The sequence below is a fragment of the Cupressus sempervirens genome, chromosome 8, assembly GCF_028749045.1.
Source record: "Cupressus sempervirens isolate cs-2001-9-10 chromosome 8, ASM2874904v1, whole genome shotgun sequence".
NCBI classification, from domain to species: Eukaryota; Viridiplantae; Streptophyta; class Pinopsida; order Cupressales; family Cupressaceae; genus Cupressus; species Cupressus sempervirens.
In genome coordinates this window covers 785,929,888-785,954,238 of record NC_143125.1, presented here as the reverse complement: position 1 = coordinate 785,954,238, position 24,351 = coordinate 785,929,888, and the positions used below count along the sequence as shown (strand labels likewise).

The window sequence follows — 24,351 nt, the reverse complement described above, 5'->3', positions numbered from 1 at the left end:
TGGCCAACTAGAGCCTTTAAAGTTGTGAAAAATGAGATTTGTGATTTTTAGAAAAATTTAGAGACAGAGATCCAAAATTACTTGCACCACTATGTAGATTGTGAAATTCTACCCCAAAATTTTTAAAAAAATGTTTGGAAAAAGGAGTCTGTATGAGGGAGATATCACTGTTTGAAAATTGCTTTTGAATTTTTTTTTTTGAATTGCCACTGCCACACCTTCAAAAATCAAATGGCTACAGATTTGGCCTCAGATGTTCGATTTGGATGAAATAAAATTTGATTTAGGAGTTTTTGGACCTCCTCTATATGATGCCAACCTCTGATTTGCACTAGCAATCTCCAATTTTTGCTTGTAATAGAAGGTCACAAAATACAACTCTCGAAATCTCCTCCAAATTGTGATGTCCAAATTGCCAATGTTGCACCAACAATAAGTCAAGCCAAGATTACACTTCTTGAGAAGAGGTTTTCATAGCATGGGAGCTCTGATACCATGTTAGAGTTTTAGGTGACTCTACAACACCCCCAAGATCAAATGAAAGACCAAGATAACTTCCACAAGAGATTGGCAATACAATGGATGAAGATGCAAGAATGCTATTATTGATAATGGACTTGATTGACATCCAATGGATTGATTTGAAATGTACATAATAGGCCTCCTTATATAGGAGAGGCAATAAGAGAAAATGATAAGGAGAAGATAAGCTATCACCCACACAAGGTGGAATCACATGTCCACCAAAGGTGGACCATCCTCCATTATGCAATGAAGTGTGTGCGATGATGAGGATGGTAATAAGACTGTTAGATTGTGGTGACTGATCAAGAATGTACTGTACACACTTCATAATTAGTGGGGTTCAGGGCATCGCCTTGAAATTTTTTTTTTACTATTCGCCTATCGTTTTGGTACTATTTGCCATTCGTAGATTCGCCACTAAAGTTATGGCTAATTATGGCCGACATGTTATAACCCTAAAGCGGTTTAATACTTGTATAAAAGGGTTTAGGGTTGGGTATTTTTCATTATGTTGTGATGCAAAATTGGTTCTTGCGGCAGTATTGAGCTGTAAGGGATTACAGATTGTAATCAGGTTGTAATCACCAGATTGTAATAAGATCGAACTTGTTGTTTGGTGGACGTAGCCCAGGGATTGGGTGAACCACGTTAAATCTTGGTGCCTTATGTTCATTTTTGTGTGATCTATTATTTTCTATTATTGGTTATATTTGCATGTAATTTTTATTTCTGTCCGTGGTTTATCCTAACAAGTGGTATTAGAGCGAGGTTGTCTTTCAGTTATCCTCTGCAAGAAAGTCTCACAATTGAGTGGGAGCGATGGCAAATGAGGGTAAGCTGAGGGTTGACAGGTTTAATGGGCAGAACTTCCAGTTATGGAAGATGCAAATGGAAGACTATCTATATCAGAAGGATTTATGGAAGCCGTTGGAAGGCAAAGCCAAGAATCAGGGAACTATGTCAGAGGTTGAATGGGATCTTTTGGACAGAAAGGCACTCGGAAGCATTCGGTTATGCTTGGCACCATCGGTGGCATTTAATATTACAAAAGCAAAGACAACAGAAGATTTGATGAAAACTCTAGTGACACTGTATGAAAAGCCCTCCACTTCAAACAAGGTATTTCTCATGAAGTGTTTATTTAATATGAAAATGGTAGAAGGTGGATCTGTTGCAAATCATTTAAATGAGTTTAATACTATTACTAGTTAGTTATCTTCTGTGGGTATCAATTTTGATGAATAAATTAGAGCTCTCTTGATTTTGTGTTCTTTGCCTAAAAGCTGGAATGGCTTGGTAATGGCGGTGAGTAATTATGTTCTTGGATCTAGTACCCTAAAATATGATGATGTGATTAGTGTTGTTTTGAGTGAGGAAACTTGTAGGAAATCCTTAGGTGGATCTACATCAGGAAGTGCTTTGAATGCACAAAGCAAGGGTAGAACGATTGAAAGAGGAAGTAACTCTGGAAATCGTGGGAAATCAAGAAGAAAGTCAAAGGGGAGGAGATCTCAATCGAGAGGACCAAATGATTGTTGGTACTGTGGGAAACTAGGGCACAAAAAGAAAGATTGTTGGAATTGAAAGAAAAATGAAGGAGATGAATCAGATGGATACAAGGAGGCAAATGTGGTAAGTAACAAATCCGAAGAGGATGCTTTGCTTCTGTCTTTAGAGAGTGTTGATGATTCATGGGTTTTAGATTCTGGTGCTTCATTTCATACTACACCTCATAAAGGTTATTTCATTGATTATGTCCAAGGGGATTTTGGACTTGTTTATTTGGGGGATAATGAACCCTGTCAGATTGTTGGAAAGGGAAAAATTAAGATTAAGTTGCAGAATGGGAATCATTAGCTACTACATGAGGTAAGACATGTTCCAAGGCTGAGTAAAAATTTAATTTCAGTCTGACAACTCGATGATGAGGGTTGTGTAGTTACTTTTAATGATAAAAATTAGAAGGTTTCAAAAAGTTCCCTTGTAGTAGCAAAAGGTGTGAAAGTAGGCACCTTATATCTTTGTACAGGTCATATTGTTCCTACTACTTTGATTGTTTGAGAGAAAAATGAATGTTCAGGAACAATTGCTGCAGTTGAGCAGAGAGAACAAATAGTTGTTGTAGATTCTAATACAACGCTGTGGCACAACAAACTTGGGCACATGAGTGAGAAAGGTATGAAAGTAATTCATTCAAAGAAAGTTTTACCAGGTCTGAAATGTGTTAATATGGATTTCTGTGAAAGTTGTATGTATGGAAAACAAAAGAGAGTGAGTTTTGTAAAGACTGGGAAGGAAAACAAAAAGGAGAAATTAGAGCTTGTGCATACAGATGTATGGGGACCAGCTTAGGTATCTTCCCTTGGTGGCTCTCATTATTATGTTACATTTATTGATGACGCAACTAGAAAAGTATGGGTTTATTTCCTTAGATAGAAATTTGATGTATTTCAAACTTTTAAGAAATGGAAATGCTTGGTTGAAAATGAGACTGGTAAGAAATTAAAATGTCTCAGATCTGATAATGGTGGTGAGTATTGTAGTCATGAATTTGAAGATTATTGCTCCACTAATGGTATTCATAGACAGAAAACTGTTCCAAGGACTCCACAGGAAAATGGAGTGGCTGAATGCATGAACAGGACTATAATGGAGCACGCAAGGAGCATGAGGTTGCATGCTAGGTTGCCCTTACACATGTAGGTAGAGGTTGTCAATACTGCGGTATATTTGATTAATAGAGGTCCCTCTACTCCTTTGGGTTGTGGTATTCCAGAGGAAGCATGGACTAGTAAGAAGGTGAGTTATTCTTTTCTCAAGACCTTCGGTTGTGAAGCTTTTGCTCATATAGACTCTGAAAATAAAACCAAGCTAGAAGCTAAATCAAAAAAATGTGTCTTTGTTGGATATGGCATTAATGAATTTGGTTATAGAATTTGGAATTTTGAAAATCTTAAAATTGTTAGAAGTCGGGATGTCATATTCAATGAGAAAGTGTTGTACAAAGATCTTTTGCAGCAACATGAGAAGAAAGAAGATGATTATGTAGTGCTGGATGATACTCCAAAAGCTGATGTTCCAGCCATTCCTCATAATGTGCAACAACTGCAACAACAAATACCACACACACTAGTGAATGTTAGACGGTCAATGAGGCAAATTAGACCTCCACAAAGATTTTCTCCCTCTTTGTATTCTATTTTACTTACTGATGCTGGTGAACAAAAAAGTTATGATGAAGCTATGCAAGTGGATACTAAGATTCAGTGGGAGTCTGCAATGAAAGATGAAATGGACTCTTTGCTATAGAATACAACATGGGATCTATGCAAGTTGCCTGCAGGTAAAATGCTTTATAGAGTAAGTGGGTTTACAGATTGAAAGAAGAGGAAGGAGGTAAGAAAAGATTTAAGGCCAGGTTAGTTGTAAAAGGATTTGCACAGAAAAAGGGAATTAATTTTGATGAGATATTTTCTCCTGTTGTTAAAATGACTTTTATCCGTACTATTTTAAGTCTTGTGGCTACTGAAGATTTGCATTTCGAGTAGTTGGATGTTAAAACAACCTTTCTTCATGGTGATTTGGATGAAGAAATATATATGGCCCAGCCACGGGGATTTGAGGTCAAAGGTAAGGAGAACTTAGTGTGCAAATTGAAGAAAAGTTTATATGGCTTGAAGCAAGCACCTCGGTAATGGTATCTGAAATTTGATAGGTTTATGCATGAGCATGGCTATAACAGGTGTCATTCAGATTATTGTGTTTATTTTAAGAGGTTGGATGATGATAGCTACATTATTTTATGTCTATATGTTGATGATATGCTTGTAGCTGGGTCTAACATGGATCATATTAAGGGGCTGAAATGCCAGTTAGCACATGCATTTGCTATGAAGGATTTGGGGGCAGCAAAACAAATCCTTGGTATGAAGATTTGCAGAGATAGGAAGAACAGAACATTGATGCTATCTCAAGCTGATTATGTTGAGAAGGTGTTGCAACATTTCTCTATGGAGAATGCTAAAGCTGTCAGCACACCTTTACCTGGTCATTTGAAATTGACTAAGGAGATGTGTCCCAAGACACAGGAAGAGGAGGATAAGATGTCCAAGGTACCCTATGCTTCAGCTGTAGAAAGCTTGATGTATGCTATGTTATGCACTAGGCCATATATTGCACATGTAGTAGGAGTCGTTAGTAGGTATATGAGTCATCCAGGATTTGAGCATTGGAATGCTATCAAGTGGATTCTCGGATATTTGAGAGGAACATCCAATAAGTGTTTACACTTTGGGGGCTCTACTACTGATTTATAGGGCTACGTTGACTCAGATTTGGCAAAGGATATTGATACCAGGCGGAGTACTACAGGTTATGTCTTTACTATTGGTGGGGCAGCTGTGAGCTGGGTTTCTAGGTTACAAAAGATTAATGCTCTATCCACTACAGAGGCAAAGTATGTTGCTACTACAGAGGCAGCCAAGGAGATGATATGGCTTCTGTTCTTCTTGGAAGAATTGGGACATCCTCAAAAGGATAATTATTTGTTCACAGATAGTTAGAGTGCCATTCATCTTGCTAAGATTTCAGCTCTGCATTCTAAGACCAAACACATACAGTTGTGATACCATTTCATTCGGTCAATTTTGGAGGATGGACATTTAAAGTTGGAGAAGATACATACCAATGACAATCTAGCAGATATGTTGACAAAGGTTGTAACAAGGGAGAAGCTGAACTCCTCTTTAGCTTTGGTTGGTCTTTTAGACTGAACATGCATACAAGAACGACAGATTCCAGGGTGGTTTGATCCAGTGGGAGCCCCATGTGGTAGTGGTATTGCTACAGGATCAATCTCCAAGTGGGAGATTGTTGTTTAGTGTGGAGCCTGATCAGTCCCCAAGTGGGAGATTGTTAGATTGTGGTGATTGATCAGGAAGGTACTGTACATATTTCATAATTAGTGGGGTTCGGGGCATCGGCCCGAATTTTTTTGGGTACTATTTGCCAATCGTTTTGGTACTATTTGCCATTCGTAGATTCGCCACTAAAGTTATGGCTAATTATGGCCGACATGTTATAACCCTAAAGCAGTTTAATACTTGTATAAAAGGGTTTAAGGTTGGGTATTTTTCATTATGTTGTGATGCGAAATTGGTTCTTGTGGCGGTATTGAGCTATAAGGGATTACATATTGTAATCAGGTTGTAATCACTGGATTGTAATAAGATTGGACTTGCTATTTGGTGGATGTAGCCCAAGGATTAAGTGAACCATGTTAAATCTTGGTGCCTTGTGTTCATTTCTGTGTGATCTATTATTTTCTGTTATTGGTTATATTTGCATGTAGTTTTTATTTTTGTCTGTGGTTTATCCTAACAAAGACAAGTACACTAAAGGTGGAATGAGATAACAACTATGACCACCTAGAGTGGAATTCTCCTACACCATGTGTTTAATTGAGGTGCAAACTCTCAAGTGTTTCAATCACATATTACTATGCAATGCATTATCCTAAGTAAGCTTAAGTACGTTTAATTAGTGAATATTTAATTACCATGCCTTTACTTGAGCTCCTCTAGCAGCCTATGTGCTAGCAATTTGCTTTGCATGATGAAGTTTCACCACCTTAAGCTGTAGCTTAGATGAAAAGGGTTGAGATGCTAGCTCATCAACAACTTCAAACAAATCCTTGGTATTTCTGGCATAGGATTAGTAGATAGAAAAAAAACTAGCTATTTGCTTAAATAGAGAAAAAATGCACAATTTGAGAAACTGCAACGTTCCACCATTCAATCCAACCTGACAACTATGTTGGTCTTGGTTGAAAATTCCAAACATTCTTTATGTGGCCGAAGTTCTAGGATGATGAAGAAATGAAGTGTTAAGTAGGAAAGTTGACAAAAGAAAATGTGGCTGGTGAGCTACTCATTAAATAGAAAACTCAATGGAAAAGTGGTCTAACAAAACCACATCAAGTAAAGACATAATTGGTAATGCTTGAGAAATCCCAAAAGAAAAAATAATTGAAAAAAACAAACTAGATAACTATCATTCAACTTTTTTCTTATAATTATTCTTATATCGAACTTAAATCCATTTTCCATTATTTAGGGGAAACAACCCAGTAGTCGCCCAGGCTAACTTCACACACCTATAGTTCATAATCTGTATGTTGAAATTTGCCAATGTTTTCAGTGAGCCTTTGTAGGTGAGTGAAGAGCTTAAAACTAACCTTTCAACTTTTCCACATTTTGAAGCTCTCTGTAGAACTCGTATAGTGCAAAGTGGTCTAAAAGTGTCATTTTAAAATGTTCGCCTAGAACCTATTATTTCACCCCTAATAGCTGCTCACAAAAAAAATGGTACTTGTTGCACAAATGGACCAATCAACAACCAAGAAAGCTAAAAAATGATAAACTATTAATACATGTGTGATCAGCTATTAGACATATACTATCATTTTTTGGGGCTTCTTATGAAGAGTAATTAGACTTTTTGATGTGGCAATCAAAGCGACTCATTTCCCATATTATACTTAATATTATAAACTTGAATCCAATATAAGAACCATATACACAAATTATGAAAAAAAATTCAACTCATCGAAACTCATTTAAAAAAAACAAAAACAAAAACAAAAACCACCTTGAACTTAACATTTTCATCTCATACTGCTAACATTCCTCTACTTTCAATTTAGATAATTGAATTATCACGGCTTCTTCCCACATGATCGTGGTGCCTTATTTTATTCCTTGAGCATAATTCTTATCCATATGTCCTTTGCATAGATGCATTGCCTCATTCCTATCCACTCACGACCTCATCCACTCTCCTTAGCCTTAGAGATGAATGGTTCAAATACATTCTTCAAACTACCAAAAATCTCGGGCGACCCCAGTCCCAACCACATGAAATCATATACCGCAGCAAGAAGACAAACGGCAACTCTTTCGGGATACTTACATCAACTATGATTTAGCCTAATGTGTAGTTAAATGGTAGTTCCATCGTCCATAAAACCTACGCTGTTTTGTAGATTTAGCTTGTAATACTGTTTTTAAATCTTCAGTTTTCCCTCAGACCCCAAAACTGGCTTATACCATTTGTTTTTATTTTATCACTGGGCATTGCAGATATCCTACAAAATCAGGTGTGAAAGCGCCATTCACTTGGTAATCACCTTAATTTAGTGGATGTGTTTGACTAAGCCTGTTTTGGCCTTTGGGTTATCTTTTCTTTTAGATCTCCTTGCATGGGTTTTCCACAAATCTGAAAATTAATCTCTCTCCGCGGTTGGGTCATTTGGGTTATCTTGTGAGGAGGGTACCTGTAGTATCAGCTCGCATTTCTCTCTTGGGGTCCTCAATGGCTATGGTACTAGAGGCAGGCGCTCTATCACTATCCTCCAGCATCACAGCCTCCAGGGCTTCCAATACAGCGGTCTATGCATCAGTCACACGCGGAAGGGCCTTCAAGGTGAACCCGAGGTTGGGCATGCCCACATGCAGGGGATTGAGGATTGGAGGTCTTGAGAAGCGTCTATCGGTTGCATCTTATGGGAAGAAGTTACGTGCCTCCAGGGGCATTGTCTGTGAGGCACAAGAGACCGTTGCTACAGGTATGTTTCCAATGGTTTCAATTTTCAAGTTTCTTTGCTGTGTTCATCTCTGCCTATTGGTATCACCATATTTTGAATGGTTAAATGATTTGCAAGTTGTATGCGATTACTTGTTCCGAATCTTCATAATTGTAGTGTTTGAGGCTTGTTTTCTATTAATGTATGGGGTTTACAATATAATCCACCTTTTCTTGGGGCAACTAGACATTCATTTATTAGATTAAATTTGTATCTAGCAGCATTTTGTTGTGCTATATAATATTTTGTGGTGAAGGAAGTTAGAATATCAATATCTGTTGGTGAGGCTGTGGCAATTAATAATGGGATTATTAAATTTCATTGAGTACATTAGAAAGCTCCTATTTCTTTAGTTTTCAGTTGTGAAAGAATCTTTAACATTAGTATCATATGTTTGAGCGAAGGTCCAATTGGCGAGGAAAAATTCTGTTGTCATGTTTTCAAAAGTGTGACCAATTATAATTGACTGCTTGTAGGGTGGGTTGATGCCTTCCGGAAGTAAGTGCCATCTGATCCATGTGCAACTGCCCAGGCAGGTCTGCCAGCGTTAGTACTTAAAACAGCAGTGCACAATACTGTGAGCAGGTCCTTGTATCTCAGTCTAGGAATCATGTTGTGCAAATGAGTACAACTTCCTGCGTTATGTGCCAACCAATTAGCACTGGGAGCCTTGTGTGCCCGTGCACAACACTTTCTTCATGTGCCACTCAATCAATGCTTGGATGCACGTTTTGCAACTCAAAAGACACCGCACAGCTCTTACATGACGCTTTTGCATCACACCCTACTTGTGCAAAACCAAAGATAATTCCACAACTTCACAAGCAACTCCATTTTATTTTGTTGCCAAAATTGCATATACAGTTGTTAGTGCTGTACATCCCAACACATTTAATACACCATGTGACAATCCAGTTCACAAGTCTGGAGCTGTTTCATGATGTGCCAGTTGTCAGCACAAGAAGCAACAAAAAATTCTAGTTATTAGAGATGAAGCGTGACACTTATAAAGTCAATAGTATCAACTTCTATGATAGTCCTCTCTCTTTACGAACATGTGATTTATAATGTAGATTTGTAACATAAGCAGGAGGACATAGGATAGATGAGAGAAAATACACAACCATACATCTTCCTGGAGAAAATGCCATGCACAGAATCCATAGATTTACAAGATTTTTATTCCAATTCTAATATTCTTCTGTATGTGAATCTTTGCCTACATATTGCATCTACATGCACACCGCGTATCTATATTTACATTTAGAGTGTTGTCTCTTGAACCACTTTGGACCCAAATCATTTGGATTAGAGCCAAGCTCATCTTGCATGCCCTATTGAATGAAATTGATGCATTTGAACCTTGCAATAAAAATAACCTACAAGATCCATCATGTCATCTCCCAGTTGTTTTAATCATGATCGGATGGAAGAGCACAAAATGCTGTTTTCTTGATGATCAAAGCTGAAGTTGTAAAGTCTACAAGAACACTGGACATTCCTATTCAACCAGTTTTCTGAAGTCCTTAAATGGGCGGTTCCATCAGCTCAATTGTCAAGAATAGCTTGTGGTGGTCTAGTCCCCTTAGATTGCAAGGGAATTCAAGCATCCCCATGTTAATGAAGTCTAAATGATGATAAAAAATGAAATTTCAAAGGTTTTAAAATAATAACTAACATTTCAGGTCGACCGGTTTGTTGAAGTTGTCAAGTTGGTTGTATCATCAACTCAATTATCAAGTAAAGCTCTCAGTGGTTTAGTCCCCTTAGATTCCAAGTGAATTCAGGCATTCCTATGCTCTGATGGTAAAGTAGATGTAGATGCATGACATAACTGGGTAGATTAGTTAAAGTCATATTTTTTTATGATTGGCTTTTTGATGAAGGAAAGATCAATATTACACTTTTGGAAGTCTCTTCACTTAACACGGAGTGCTGGCAAGCCATGTGTAGAAGACCCTATTTGCGTGCACAAAAATTGAGGGTTCACATTAGCCTGAAGTGGAAGGAATGGATCCTGAAGCCGCCTTTCTCAATGCAACCACCCTAACATTTGTGCTAGATGCTAGAGTAGAGCACTTATTCCATTCACAGATGTGGCGAGGTTAGCCATCCGGTTTTGTGGCTAATAGTGGTAAGCGCCAAGAACCTCAATGTTAAAGCCCTTGTTGTGGACCTGACTTGCCTAATCCATAGCCTTACTAGTTTGGGATGGATCAGTTTCTGCAGGACCAGAATATACATGCCACTTGTTAATGTTGCTTCTCATATTTTATTCTTTTTTTTAATGAGGAGTTGCTTTTCAGTGTTTCTTCTCATATGTTATTCCTCTTACCCTATGAGGAGTTGTTGCATGATGTTTTGCCAATTGATTCCTATATACAGAGAGTATAAGGAAAAAAATAAGAGAACTAATTAACTTGGATCACGACTTTTCATTTTTTAAATGTTAGTTCTTAATTTTTGTTAAAATTCCTTAATCACATGGCATGTTTGTTTCTCATACACTCCATTGATGTGCGCGCGCACACACACACACACACATGTATGTATATATATATATGTGTGTGTGTGTGTGTGTGTGTATTTGATGATTTTGTTCTCTAAGTCCTCTGGGTGCAGCTGATATTATAGCTCTCAAGAATTTTGCAAGATTTCTAAGTTCAATTTTAGTAAAATGTTTTGAATCCTTGATGCATTGAATAGCTTTAATGATCCTTTCAACACTTTATATTGTAATTCATCAATGACAGTTGATAACAAGCGGCTGTAGTTTCTTAATTGTAGTATTTAATGTGTTGATGGTGCTGTTTTGAAAGATTTTTCAATGTATCTTTGAGGACCAATACTTCAGTATATACATGAAAACCCAGCAGGATGGAATTTTTTGATTTTTGTCAAAGAAGGCTAAGTTTTCTATCTTGGAATATATGTAATTTGATATACTTGCCATAGCTGCTATGATGCTAAGTGGATCACAAATAAAATTGAATACATACCAGAAAGTAACACAAGGGCTATTTGTAATCCTTTCTTCAATTTGCAGCATCGGCGATGCTTTCCATGCAGTATTGCAACTTGGGGAATTGGAATGAAGAGCTAAATGCATTGGAAAAGATTGCTAGCCATTCTCTCCATGACATGAAAGTTTGAAAGCTTTCCTCAAGGAATAATCTTTTCTTACACAAGAAGTGATCACCGATCAGTATTGCCTCACTATTCTCCTTAATGACCTGGAAATCTCCTTTAATCAATCTTTTGTAATTGTGAATTTGTCGTATGGAAGCCCTTGATAAACTTGATACCAGACTAGTTTTTCACAATGTAACAACTTGTAAGGTTCTTTGGATCAGTCCTCATAGGTGATTTAAGTTCCCATTATCATTACTAGATAGGTGAAAAATAATGTTAAAATAAAGTCCCTAGCTACTATTGTTAACACCTAGTTTTATCAGACTAGTTTTTTGCAGGTTTATGCTATAAATATGGGGCATCCAAAAGAACCTTTAGCTAAGACAAAAGTTCAAATCAGAGACTCTTAATGGAAGCAAGTTGGAGTCAGGCTATAAGGCAGTGTAACTGGATTATGTGAATCAATGTGAGATGTCCAAGAGAACTTAAAGCAAAATAGATAGTTGAAACTTGAAATTATTAGCATTCCTTGGTGGATTCAAGTTGGAGTTTGATAATGATTGAGCAATCAGAAAAGGTATTATTAACATGCTTATTGACTATCTGCCTTAGCTCTTATCATAAAGTGAAAATATAAAGCCCCTAGACTAGTGCCTCCCAGTGATGGAACAGTTTTATTTATGCCTAAAAGCCTTAAGTAAAGTATACTTTCCTTTCAATATGGTTTTGGGAAAAATTTAATTGGAAACATCAAGCAAACTCAAAGGTTTCCAACTTGGCAATTAACTTGATCTCTTGATTGATAATTTTTGAAGGGGCTGAAATTTGATGCCCTAGTTACAAGCCTCGTAAGACAAGGCTGTTGAGATAATGGGTGTTGCACACATTGCATAATATTGTTATTTTATTATTTGATTATGTAATGTTGTACCTAGATGGACGTGCAACATGTAAAGATTCCCATGGGATATACTTGATGAGTTGTATTGTAATATTGTGAAAATATTTCATGTAATTATTTAATATTGGAGAAAAGAATTAAATGCCCAATATTAAATGTGGGGTCAGTGGGTTAGGTAGCACATGGTTTATGTAATACCACTTAGTGGTTTTGTGGGACTTGCTACTATATAAGCAGCCACAAGGGTAGTTGTTGTAGAGAGAAATAAAGAGTGACAAGGAGAAGACAAAAGGCAAGAGTCGAGCGGGACAAGGCTTGACAGGTTAGCCAAGGGAGCATTTGTGAAGGTTGAAAGCATGGCATGGGATGTGTGGATTAATGCTTGTTCACATAGTTTGCTCGGTTGTGGCTATGGCCATGAAGGCTTCCATGGTTGTATGGCAATGGTTATTTTGCTGAATAATACATGATGATGGATGCTTTTGGAGGCTGGGTTTTTCCCTCAATGAAGGTTTCCCAGGGTATATCTTGTGTTACATTTTGTGGGTATGTTGTCTATTCTCTTGCATGTGGATTTTAATTCCGTATATATTTTAGATCTATTATGGGTTATGTGGAAACGGTTATATTCTTTATTGCCAAGTTTCCTTACAAGTGGTATCAGAGCTATGGTTTTATTATTGTGACCCTAGATTGAATCCATGGGAATGCATGAGAGGATAAAAGAAAGGGCAAGATATATGAATGATTTATTGCAGATCTAAGGGTTTTGGGTTTGCTGTTATGATGAGATGTTAAAAGATTTGGGCATGTGAAATTGTTGGGCAAAAAGATTTTTTCGGATGTTTCATTTAAATGAGGGTTTTAGGTGGTAGCTTGCAGAAATGACCTCCTGGGTAAAAACAGACCTCACCATTGGATCCGGGTTGATATTTCCATAAATTTTGATATATAATATGCCCTAGTTTGGCCATGTTCAGAGGAAATGAAAAAGTTTTTTTAGTTTCAGCCCATGATGGCCGTCAAATTTAATCCCGTCGGAATTTTCGTCACTGAAAAAACTAAAAAATGAAAAATCGTACTGAAAATGGTAAAAAGACAATTTTAGTAAAACGACCATAACTTTCTCTCAGAATATCGGATTTCAGAGTTCTTACAAGCGTTGGAAAGCTAATTCAGAGTACTACATGACGGTGTAGGTTTGGTTCTGTGATTTTGAAATTTTGTCAGGTTTTAAGAGCCCTAAAGTTAGATGTTGTTTATTTTGAGCATGAATTGGGGCATAACTTGGGCATACGGAGTCGGATTTTGGACTTCGAGTAGTCAACGGAAAGCTCTTGGAGAGCTCTACACATTGGTTCAGATTTGGTGCAGGTTTGACATGATTTATTTGTTGATATATTGATCTGAACAGTTTGTAGGTATATTTTGACTATGGTAACATTGTGAGTTTATGGCATTGGAAATTTAAGATTTGATGTCATTGTATACTCAGTTCATATTGGTCTCATGATGATATGGTTATCAGTGTTTGGTTTGGATATGCATGATGACTTGTTGGATCTACAAGTTGTGCAGTGTTGTAAGCGGTCTATACTTACAGGTTGCATTTATAGCTTGGTTATGGGTTGTCTTTGCCCATTGATCTTTCATTATTGATGCATATTTAGATTGGTGGCTTGGATTTGGGTTGTCTATGCCTTAAGTCACATGATTTACTTTTATCTTCATGTAGAAGGGATGAGATGTTACCAGAGACAGTCATGGTGGAGGATTGTGGTTGACTATGCTGACAGGTTGGACACTTTGAGAGCCAGATGCTCGGTTCATGGATGTGATCATGGTGTCATGGATTTTGGCATGACATGATTGGATATACAAGTACATCCTTGATATTCATTAGCTTGGATTTCTGATTCAGTTATGGTGGTATATCTTCTTGGTTGAGGATCATGGTTATTTGGTTTTCTTTTGAGGAGCTCATGATGTGCATTTTGAGTTCTTTGATAGTTTGATGCCTTGGTTGATTCTCATGGTTAGAGGATGAGTTTTCATCATGATGTCATGGATAGCTTGGATACACATTTTAGTGGGAGCTTGTGACAGTGATGAGGTGACAATGGAGGATTAGTTCCTGGTTTGGTTTATATCTTCTTGGTTTGGAGAGGATGGATTTTATGATGCCATAGGTAACTTGGTACCACGGTTGAGTGGGAGTTGTTGGCATTGATATATTTATTGAGTGTTTGCAGATGTTGGAGGTTTGTCTTAGATCTTATTGCTGCAGAAGTGTCTTTGACATTTGCATGGTGCACTTGTTATCTTCATGGTGTTTGAAGATGGTTAGATCTTGAGGACTCATGGAGTTCTTGGTTATCTTCATGGTATGTGGAGATGGTTCTTCCTGGTATGTGGAGATGGTTTTCTTCATGGTGTGTGGAGATGGTCACATCTTGAGGACTCACAGGGTTCTTGGCAAAGGTGTGGTTTATGCTTTTATTTGGCATGTTATCCTTGGTATGAGGATGGTTTCATTATTATGTCATGGTATATTCTTGATACGCGTTTAGAGTTGTGACATGTTATGGTATGTTCATATGGAGCATGTTATCTCTTTCGTTGAGATGGTAAGATCATGTTGTCATGTTTATGTTCCTGAGGCCATGGTTGGAACTTTGACATTGATCTTGGTTTAGTTTCTTGGTATTGAGTACACTAATCATAAGTTGGATACTTCATGATATTGCTATGTTGCATTTGGAGTTGGCATGGATTGATTGGTTACAGGTGCTCATGGATACTTAGAGACGGTGGTGATGCTGATTTCTCTTGGATTAGAGAAGTATTTGTTGGGACAGTTGATGGTTTCAGCAGGAAGTCCGAGGGGCAGTCACCTGATATGGACTTGAGAGGAGATTGTTCTTAGATGAGTCTTGGTTGGAGACTTGGGTATCTTGATAAGCATTCTCATTCCCCACTCTTGGTCTACTCGGCGGTTTGCTACTTGAGAGGTATAGCCCATTGTTTTTCTCGAGTGCATTATATTTATGCTTATCTTTCATGGATATGGAGCTTGAGCTATGGTACATGAGTTAGTTCTAGAGGGTTCATTTGAGAGATGGTTTAGCATTGGTTATCTCCATGTGCATATGATGTTATGCTGGTTGAGTTTGGGAGATGGTTTTATTGGGCATATTCCTTGGATTAGGAATGGTTATTCTTTGATTTAAGAATGGTTTTATTGAGTTTGATCTTCTTGTGAGAGGCTTACATCCATGATGAGTTATATGGTATGGTTTGGGTGTTGTTGAGGCTTCTTGTTGGAGTTTAATGGAGGAGATCATACTTGCACAGTTTACATCTAGAGGTGTGTGTAGAAGGACATGATACAGGTTATGATTTGCATGGTTTCTCTGGTCTTGGTTATCTTCCTGGATGTTCAATTTTGCCTACATTGGATTTGAGATTGGTTAGAGATTGTGACCACTGGTTTGTGCTCATGTATTGCATGTGAGAGATGACATGGTTATTCTTTTATCTCTTTTCTCTATTGGTTGTGGTGAACTTGGGAGAGCATTGGAGACTTTTTATGAGAGTTGTTCTTGCAGGATATCAGTTTATGTATTGTGGATGTCCTTGATACTACATGGATTCACTTCTTTGAGATGTGTTGAGTGGATTGGTTATAGATTTGACATTATCTTTTGCAGTGGGAGCTTCTTGGTATATATGTGGCAGGTATTGCTCTTGAGGCTTGTGATTGCAGGTTATAGATTGGATATGTCGGTGATATGAGATTTATTTGTTATACCTTTGAGGTATGGATAGTTGGATGGGTTTGGCACTTTGCTGTGGGTGTTATTTCAGTTATGAATATTTTGACAACTACGGATACATGTGATTACCTTTGTATCAGGTTTTTGTGCTTGGAATTTCAGTTGGTACAGGATTTTATGATCTTCTAATGCGACAGGTTGAGTGGCTTTCTCTTTGGATGGCTTCTATGTATGTCCAGTGGCAGTGGCATAATAGGAGGTGAGATCATTTATGTTTGAGATGCTGGATACTTTGATTTTGTTGCGGGTACCAGGATGGAGCACTTGGTGTATTTTGATCCATGATGGTGGATGTGCTGGGAGGGATTGTTCCCTTGTTCATTTATGTGGCTACGGATTGACCCTATGCAATGTATACAACAAGTGGGAGATTGTTGAGATAATGGGTGTTGCACACATTGCATAATATTGTTATTTTATTATTTGATTATGTAATGTTGTACCTAGATGGACGTGCAACATGTAAAGATTCCCATGGGATATACTTGATGAGTTGTATTGTAATATTGTGAAAATATTTCATGTAATTATTTAATATTGGGGAAAAGAATTAAATGCCCAATATTAAATGTGGGGTCAGTGGGTTAGGTAGCACATGGTTTTAGCACATGGTTTATGTAATACCACTTAGTGGTTTTGTGGGACTTGCTACTATATGAGCAGCCACAAGGGTAGTTGTTGTGGAGAGAAATAAAGAGTGACAAGGAGAAGACAAAAAGCAAGAGTCGAGCGGGACAAGGCTTGACAGGTTAGCCAAGGGAGCATTTGTGAAGGTTGAAAGCATAGCATGGGATGTGTGGATTCATGCTTGTTCACATAGTTTGCTCGGTTGTGGCTATGGCCATGAAGGCTTCCATGGTTGTATGGCAATGGTTATTTTGTTGAATAATACATGATGATGGATGCTTTTGGAGGCTGGGTTTTTCCCTCAATGAGGGTTTCTCAGGGTATATCTTGTGTCACATTTTGTGGGTATGTTGTCTATTCTCTTGCACGTGAATTTTAATTCCGTATATATTTCAGATCTATTATGGGTTATGTGGAAACGGTTATATTCTTTATTGCCAAGTTTCCTTACAAAGGCTTGCAAAATTTGAAAGAACATTATGAATTGCTAGAATTCCCATTGTCTGTATTATTGATGACATTAGTTAGCTAATTACATTTGAGAGCTGAATCAAAAAGCCATTCCTAGGTTTTCTTAAGAATACTCTTACAGATGTCCATGGAAACAGTATGAACTTGAAGATTATACTTGAAACTCAAATACTCTCAGTACACTCTTCAAAGAAGCTTGTAGATTTCAATTGAACACATGCATTTGCTTCTTCCTAATTCAACAATGGAAATGGATCCTTTATAGATATAGTCCATAATACTAGGGAATTTTTTTAATTTGGACCTACGGCTTATATTATATGGTACTACCCCATACTCTATACAGGAGGCACCTAACTGTGCTGCAAGTAGGGCATACATACCCCACAGCCTTGCAGGGTTTGAACTTGTGACCTCTCATGCAAGAGGACAAGTTCTACACCATTAGGCCAACTCAGGTGTCGAACATATTTTTAAAGAGATTCTTTCTCAAGGATTAAAAGAAATTTTTGGTTTATTTATCCTGGGTGTTTATTTTTTCACTAATTGTATATACTTGTCTTTATTCATTCTTGTCCTTTTTCGATATCATCAAGGATATCCTGCTTAATGTGTTGGCTTGGGGAGACAATAATAATATTTTTACCTTGACTTACGACTGAAAGTTTGTGAGATATTTAAATAAAATTTTAAAAACAAACTATTGATGAATTAATGTGAAACAAACTGCATTATACAAGCCTTGCCACTTCTCATTTATAGCTGAGCATATTGATAGTGAAAACGCCCAGCTCTTTTTGATTCTCATAAATGAGAAGTTTCTACAGATTAAAGATACTGTCAAAGTAGCTCTTTGATAAAATACCACTCATATTTGTCAGAGGGACAAACTAACAAGAAATTGTATTTATCTTCTCTCCATTTTTATTACGAAGTTTTAAAATTCTTTCTATCCATGGTATTTCAGGATTTATCAACAATCAGTTTCATTGTGCAGATTGCATACATTAGTTTTAAGTTTTTGATTGCTGTAATACTAACTGCATTGTCCAAGTCAGCAGTATTTAGGATTGAATACATCCCTTCATTGTGTATCTCTTGTTGATTATTTCATCACAATGACCATTCTTTTTTATTATCTCTTGATGATTGTGTATTTGAGAAATAATTTCAGTCTATCAAATTAGGACTGAATACATCCCTACATTGTGTATCTCTTGTTGATTATTTCATCACAATGACTATTCTTTTTTAACTTTCTATATAGTTAGCTAATGATACTTTGAATTATTTTCAATATTATAAATTGATCTTCATCCCTTACATTCTAATAGCTAGGCCAGGCTTGAGAATCTCTCGCCCAACTCATCTTTTTCCTGTAGTAATATTTGTTACTTCTAGATTTATGGTGATACTTAGTGTCCCTCTATTTGTTGTAGTGTATACTTCTCATTTTGTCTTATTTGGTACATTGAATTATTTTCAGTATTATAAATTGATCTTCATCCCTTACATTCTAATAGCTAGGCCAGGCTTGAGAATCTCTTGCCCAACTCATCTTTTTCCTGTAGTAATATTTGTTACTTCTAGATTTATGGTGATACTTAGTGTCCTTCTATTTGTTGTAGTGTATGCTTCTCATTTTGTCTTATTTGGTACATTTCCAGTCACTTAAGTACAATAAAAAATATTAATTTCAATTTTCAGGTTTAAACTTAGGTTAGTTTAATGTGGTTTCTGTAGTGACATGTTTTGCATGAAGGCTGTTTGGTTTAAATTTTTAATATTTTATTACATATCTGTGGGACTATCAGGTATTTCCTACAAATGTCTGCAATTATGCTTAAGCTGTGCCTGATCTTGTGTGAAGGGATAATGGAGTGTGTATTAGGAGGAGAGAGGCCCAATCTTTTTCTACGACTCAAGAATTTTAAAGGAATTTAGCTTTTTTTGGCCATTTATAAGTAGTTTTTGCCTTGTCCAGGTTTGTGTAAGTGTCAATACAAAGACCACCTTTCTTTAGCATGGTCTCTCTTTATATCTTTTAATTTTTTAAGGAATTGCAAGTTTTATGACTGTTTGGGTTGTGGTTCAATAAGTTATTTATGTATTTAAACTTTAGATGCTGGTTCATGTTCCGAGATTTGATTACCAAATTTGTTTAATAATTATAGAACTGTCTTTACTCTCCTTCTTGTTACTCTGATATTCAAAACAGATTCAAAAGATATTTATGTACTAATGGGTAATCTTTAATAGGCAAACTGGCAACAAAATGAAATACAATAAAGAAGTGGCAGGTAATAACAAATGTGTAAGGTGTAGAGTTCATTGCAGAAAGCTTAGAGTGCATCTTTCTATCTAACTAACTGTTTGTACATCTGTCTATCTATTTGTATGGGTGTCTATACTTTCATTTTGGTGTAGAATCAGTGTTGCACATTTTTTTCTTGAAACAATGCTGGATTTTGATGGGGATAGCTGGTTGTCTCCACCAAAACTCAGAGCTGTCCTGAAGTTTCCCAAATGTCTCCTGCAATTTCAGAAATGTATTGGAAACATTTTCTGCTGCCCCCCGTCCCCTCTGCAGTTTCTGTTTCTGGAATGCTGGCATTTTGGGTGCAAATGCATTTCCAGGTTTCCCTAGATATTAATTACGATTTGAAAAAGAGGAGAGAAAATGAAACCACCTTAGAAAAACACACCTACGAAGGAAAAACTCACATGTAAAGGTCCAATCTTCAAAAGCAACATATGAAAAATGTGCATGATGATATGATATTCAGTTCTTTGGAACTAAAAAAGATGAAAAGCACCTGCTGTTGTTAAAAGAAAATAATGCATCACACAGCAACAATTAAATTTAGTCCAGCAGAATGTCATAAGTGCTTCTAAATATTTCCCAAACCCTTGTGTTGGTTCTCAGCACATATAGAAAATCAGTTGCTCATAATTACACACTTATCATTAATAATAAGGCAGTCAATCATCAGTTTATTTAGTTATCAGTGTCTTAGTAATAGCAGATTTGCACAATCCATGCAAATGTTGCCTGTATGTTTCTGGATTTGATTGTGAATGTATTTGTTACCATCATCAGGATTAGAGAACTCAAGGGATGAGAAAGATGACAGATCATGGAGTTTGATCTGAATTGTTGATAGTTAAAAAGTCCATATACAATTGACTCCACAAACATACAGGTAATATCTTTGTCTGTTATTACCAGATAGGGAGCAAGCCAATTATAATAAGCTGAGCTTACATATGGAAAGCAAAAGTTGTACATGTGGGAATGTGATCCATAGGTGGACTAAGGAATTTTCTTTTTGCTAGCAAAATCTTGTTTTCATATATGCAGAAAGGCAAAGTGTATTGGGAGTGAAAGTTTTGAAGGGGTTTAAGTCTAAAGGGACTGGATCTTTGGAGTTTTTGGGAAGCATCTTGAGGACCATTTGAGGCCAGCTGTGGTCCACATGCTGGGATTAGATTTAAAACTTATACCTTTTCAGTAATGTAATACATCTGTTGTCTTTTCCTTGTTTTTCTATGAATATCGCACAGTTTTGTTTTCCTCTCAGAACAAGCTAAGCTTACATGTGGAAAGCAAAAGTTGTACATGTGGGAATGTGATCCATATGTGGAATAAGGAATTTTCTATTTGCTAGCAAAATCTTGTTTTCATATATGCAGAAAGGCTAAGTAAATAGGGAGTGGGATTAGATTTAAAACATATACCTTTTCAGTAATGTAATACATCTGTTGTATTTTCCTTGTTTTTCTATGAATATCGCACAGTTTTGTTTTCCTCTCAGAATAAGCTGAGCTTACATGTGGAAAGCAAAAGTTGTACATGTGGGAATGTGATCCATATGTGAAATAAGGAATTTTATATTTGCTAGCAAAATCTTGTTCTCATATATGCTAAGTTTTAAAGGGGATTAAGTCTAAAGGGGCTGGATATTTGGAATTTTTGGGAAGCATCTTGAGGACCATTTGAGGCCAACTGTGGCCCACATGCTGGGATTAGATTTAAAAATTAAAACCTATACCTTTTCAGTAATGTAATACATCTGTTGTCTTTTCCTTGTTTTTCTATGAATATTGCACAGTTATGTTTTCCTCTCAGAAATTCTGGCAAACTGATCCAACATTTTTCTGTTAATCTGTTTAGTTACGAGGTGTTTTTAGTTTTTGCTATTAATCTCTTAGAATGCTAGTTCTGGATGTTCTTAGTTGGCTTCCTATTGTTTAGGAACTTGTTTAGTTTTTCGTTATTTCAGCTAGTTGAATGTTAAATATAAAGAATTAAATCAGTCGGTTCCATCATGATTTTTCTACTGCTGTTCTCCTTCACCCTGATGATGGGTCATGAGTGGGATTTATAACGTTGGTGCAAATAATTATATGCAGTTGGCTTTAGTAATTATGCACAATAATATTAAATCTTCTAACCAAATTGATCTGTAGAATACTAGAACCTATCAAATATTGACAGACTAATTTGTCTTTGACCTTGCTGCTAAATACATTCTTAGAGTTGTCTTCAGGAGAATTCTTAGGACAGACAAGTTGGTGTTGGGCATATGTTTTTCTCAGAATGAAGTTATTATTTCTTATTAAATCCGAGTTAAATTATAATTAACCTGCATGTCTGACAACTTCCAAAATTTGATGTGGTTAATATACATCACTATAATTATCCAATGGGAAAGTTTGTGGGAATTCAAGAAATAATGAAAATGGTAGTCCACTAGTGTTTCTCAAAGAATGGATTGTATTGTCAAAAGTCTTATAATGCTTGTAATTCAAAAGCTGTGAAGTCAAAAGAAAATATAAAAGGCAAAGGATGAAGTCAGCTGTTAAGCCAGAGCTGAGAGCAAAAGTAACGAGGAAACAGGGCAGTTTTGCATAGAAACAGTGAACTTAGGATAAAGAATAGTGTTTATACTTGCCAGAATGGGTGTAATCAGGTGAAGCATGTGTGATAATAGGTGAATCCTATGTGCTATCTGATTGTCAATGGAAAATTCATGATGTTGGCTCAAACAAAAGAAAAATAGATAAACAATAAACATAAGATATCTTAATCCAATCATATTTAGGATTTATTGGCAGTCATAATACATGATTACATAATTTTATTTATTTTTTGAATGCACCTTATGACAACTAACAGCTAACAGCAAGTGTTGAGCGACCAGATTGGGTTAAAGAACCACTTGTCAAACCTGGCTACATGTTTAGAGGCCTTTCTACCAAACTTCACAACAGATCATATCAAACAATTGAATCTAAGAGATGCTGAGAACAAGTATGCCAACAAATTCTCCATTAAAATGATTTTTAAAATTTTCACGATAGCCATGCATGTGATGGGCAGAACAAAAAGTACATGATTATTCAATTTTCGCAAGACTTCAATCTAATACTGAAATTTGCCGGCTTGTTGATTTCTGCTAGGTAGTACAAAAAAATGTTGAAGACCAGAATAATTGAAGTTACTTACAATAATGACCTGAATTGGCCACATATTCAAAGTTTTTTGAGATTGGAATGTTATCACAGTTGTAGTTGCTGGCTACCAAATGCTATCTGTATAGTTCAGGCTAACCGCTAATCTATTTGTTTTATTAGAAAACAAAAAAAGACTTAAAGATCAACATAATTCAAGTTACAATAGTGACTTGAGTTGTGTGACAATTATTTGAGATTTTGTGAGATTGGAATGTTATCATAGTTGTAGTTGCTGGCTTCCAAATGCTCTCTGTATAACACAATTACTAATCTATTTGTTCTATAACTAGACAGTCTATGGAATATGTCTAAATCTTTTACTTTCATTTCATATGGAGATGGAATCTGTTCATCAGAAGGGTATATGGTGTATCAACCTCAGTTGCATCCCTTTCTACAAGTAGTGAAATTCCTTTATTTGCTAAATGTGAATGCTTTCCTGTTTTTATCACAATACATATTTTTTTGATCTTTCTCTTGACAGTTTTTCTTCTTGAAATGCAGTTCAGGATGTCAGTGATTCCACATGGAAAACACTTGTCCTAGAGAGTGATGTTCCTGTGCTTGTTGACTTTTGGGCACCATGGTGTGGACCTTGTCGAATGATAGAACCCTTAATAGATGAACTTGCAAAGCAGTATGCTGGCAAGATCAGATGCTTTAAACTTAACACAGATGAGAGCCCACGTATTGCAACTGAATATGGTATCCGAAGCATTCCAACTGTAATGCTATTCAAAGGCGGAGAGAAGAAAGATACTGTTATTGGGGCTGTGCCAAAAACTACCTTAACTGCAAGCATTGAAAAGTATGTAGAGTGGTAGATTAGTGTTTATCAATGTAATTCTGAAGATATTTTCATATGAACATGCCCCATGTCAAATTGACTTTCATGGCAGTGAAATTATCAAACTTGGATGTAGTTTTGCAAAGGCTTTACGAGGGGATTGGTTGTTTTTTATGTATATACTTTATATTGAGTTTGTACTTACATTTGGTATGGAATTAATTTACAATGTAGAGGTATTTATACCTGGGTCCACCTTTTATGCTTTATATATATTGATGCCGATACCTGTACTTAGCTGACACACATTTACAAAGATTTGTGGAAGCCTGGTCCGAGATGGTGATAGATATGTTTACTACATTTGCTTATCAGTCTCTATATCCCATTTATTTGGGATGCCTGTACTCTCATCAGATGACATGCTAAACATCTTGAAGCATTCTATATAAAAACATCTTGAAGCATTCTATATAATGGTATGTGCTATGATGCATTTTAAAGGGATTTACAGCCACAGCACCATTTGCTTTCAGGGACATGTTTTAAGTATTTAGTTTGTTTTGAAAAACTTGAATTTTGAAGGAAATTTGTTGACTTCAATTTATCGCTTGCATTTTTTGATTTACAATGTGATTTATTCTCTGTATTCCTACTACTTTCTGGTTTATGCTATCACTCATTAGGAACTTCGAATTTGAGATTATGCCTAAAGAAAGTGGAGCATAATGAAAGATGCAAGCTTTCCTATCTGTCTCTTTTGCCTGCTGAGTTTAAGTGTGGGTTTAATTTTAATTTTACCAACTGCACGGATCAGCTTTAGTTCCATGGCTGCCAAAGAAGATCATTAGTAGGATAATGTCAGCCATCTGATTCATCTATGTCCAACTTGTTTTTGTTTCATTGCATTTCT

The 24,351-nt window shown here is 36.4% G+C and overlaps 1 protein-coding gene across 1 annotated transcript; it reads left to right on the top strand.

Moving 5' to 3' along the window:
* Window positions 1–7,576: 7,576 nt before the first annotated feature.
* LOC149544753 (uncharacterized) lies at window positions 7,577–23,681 on the top strand. Its single transcript, XM_089795329.1, has 2 exons — window positions 7,577–8,149; window positions 23,156–23,681. The coding sequence occupies exons 1-2, from the start codon at window positions 7,897–7,899 to the stop codon at window positions 23,473–23,475; spliced, it is 573 nt and encodes a 190-aa protein (XP_089651455.1). The 5' UTR covers window positions 7,577–7,896; the 3' UTR covers window positions 23,476–23,681.
* The last annotated feature ends 670 nt before the right edge of the window (window positions 23,682–24,351 follow it).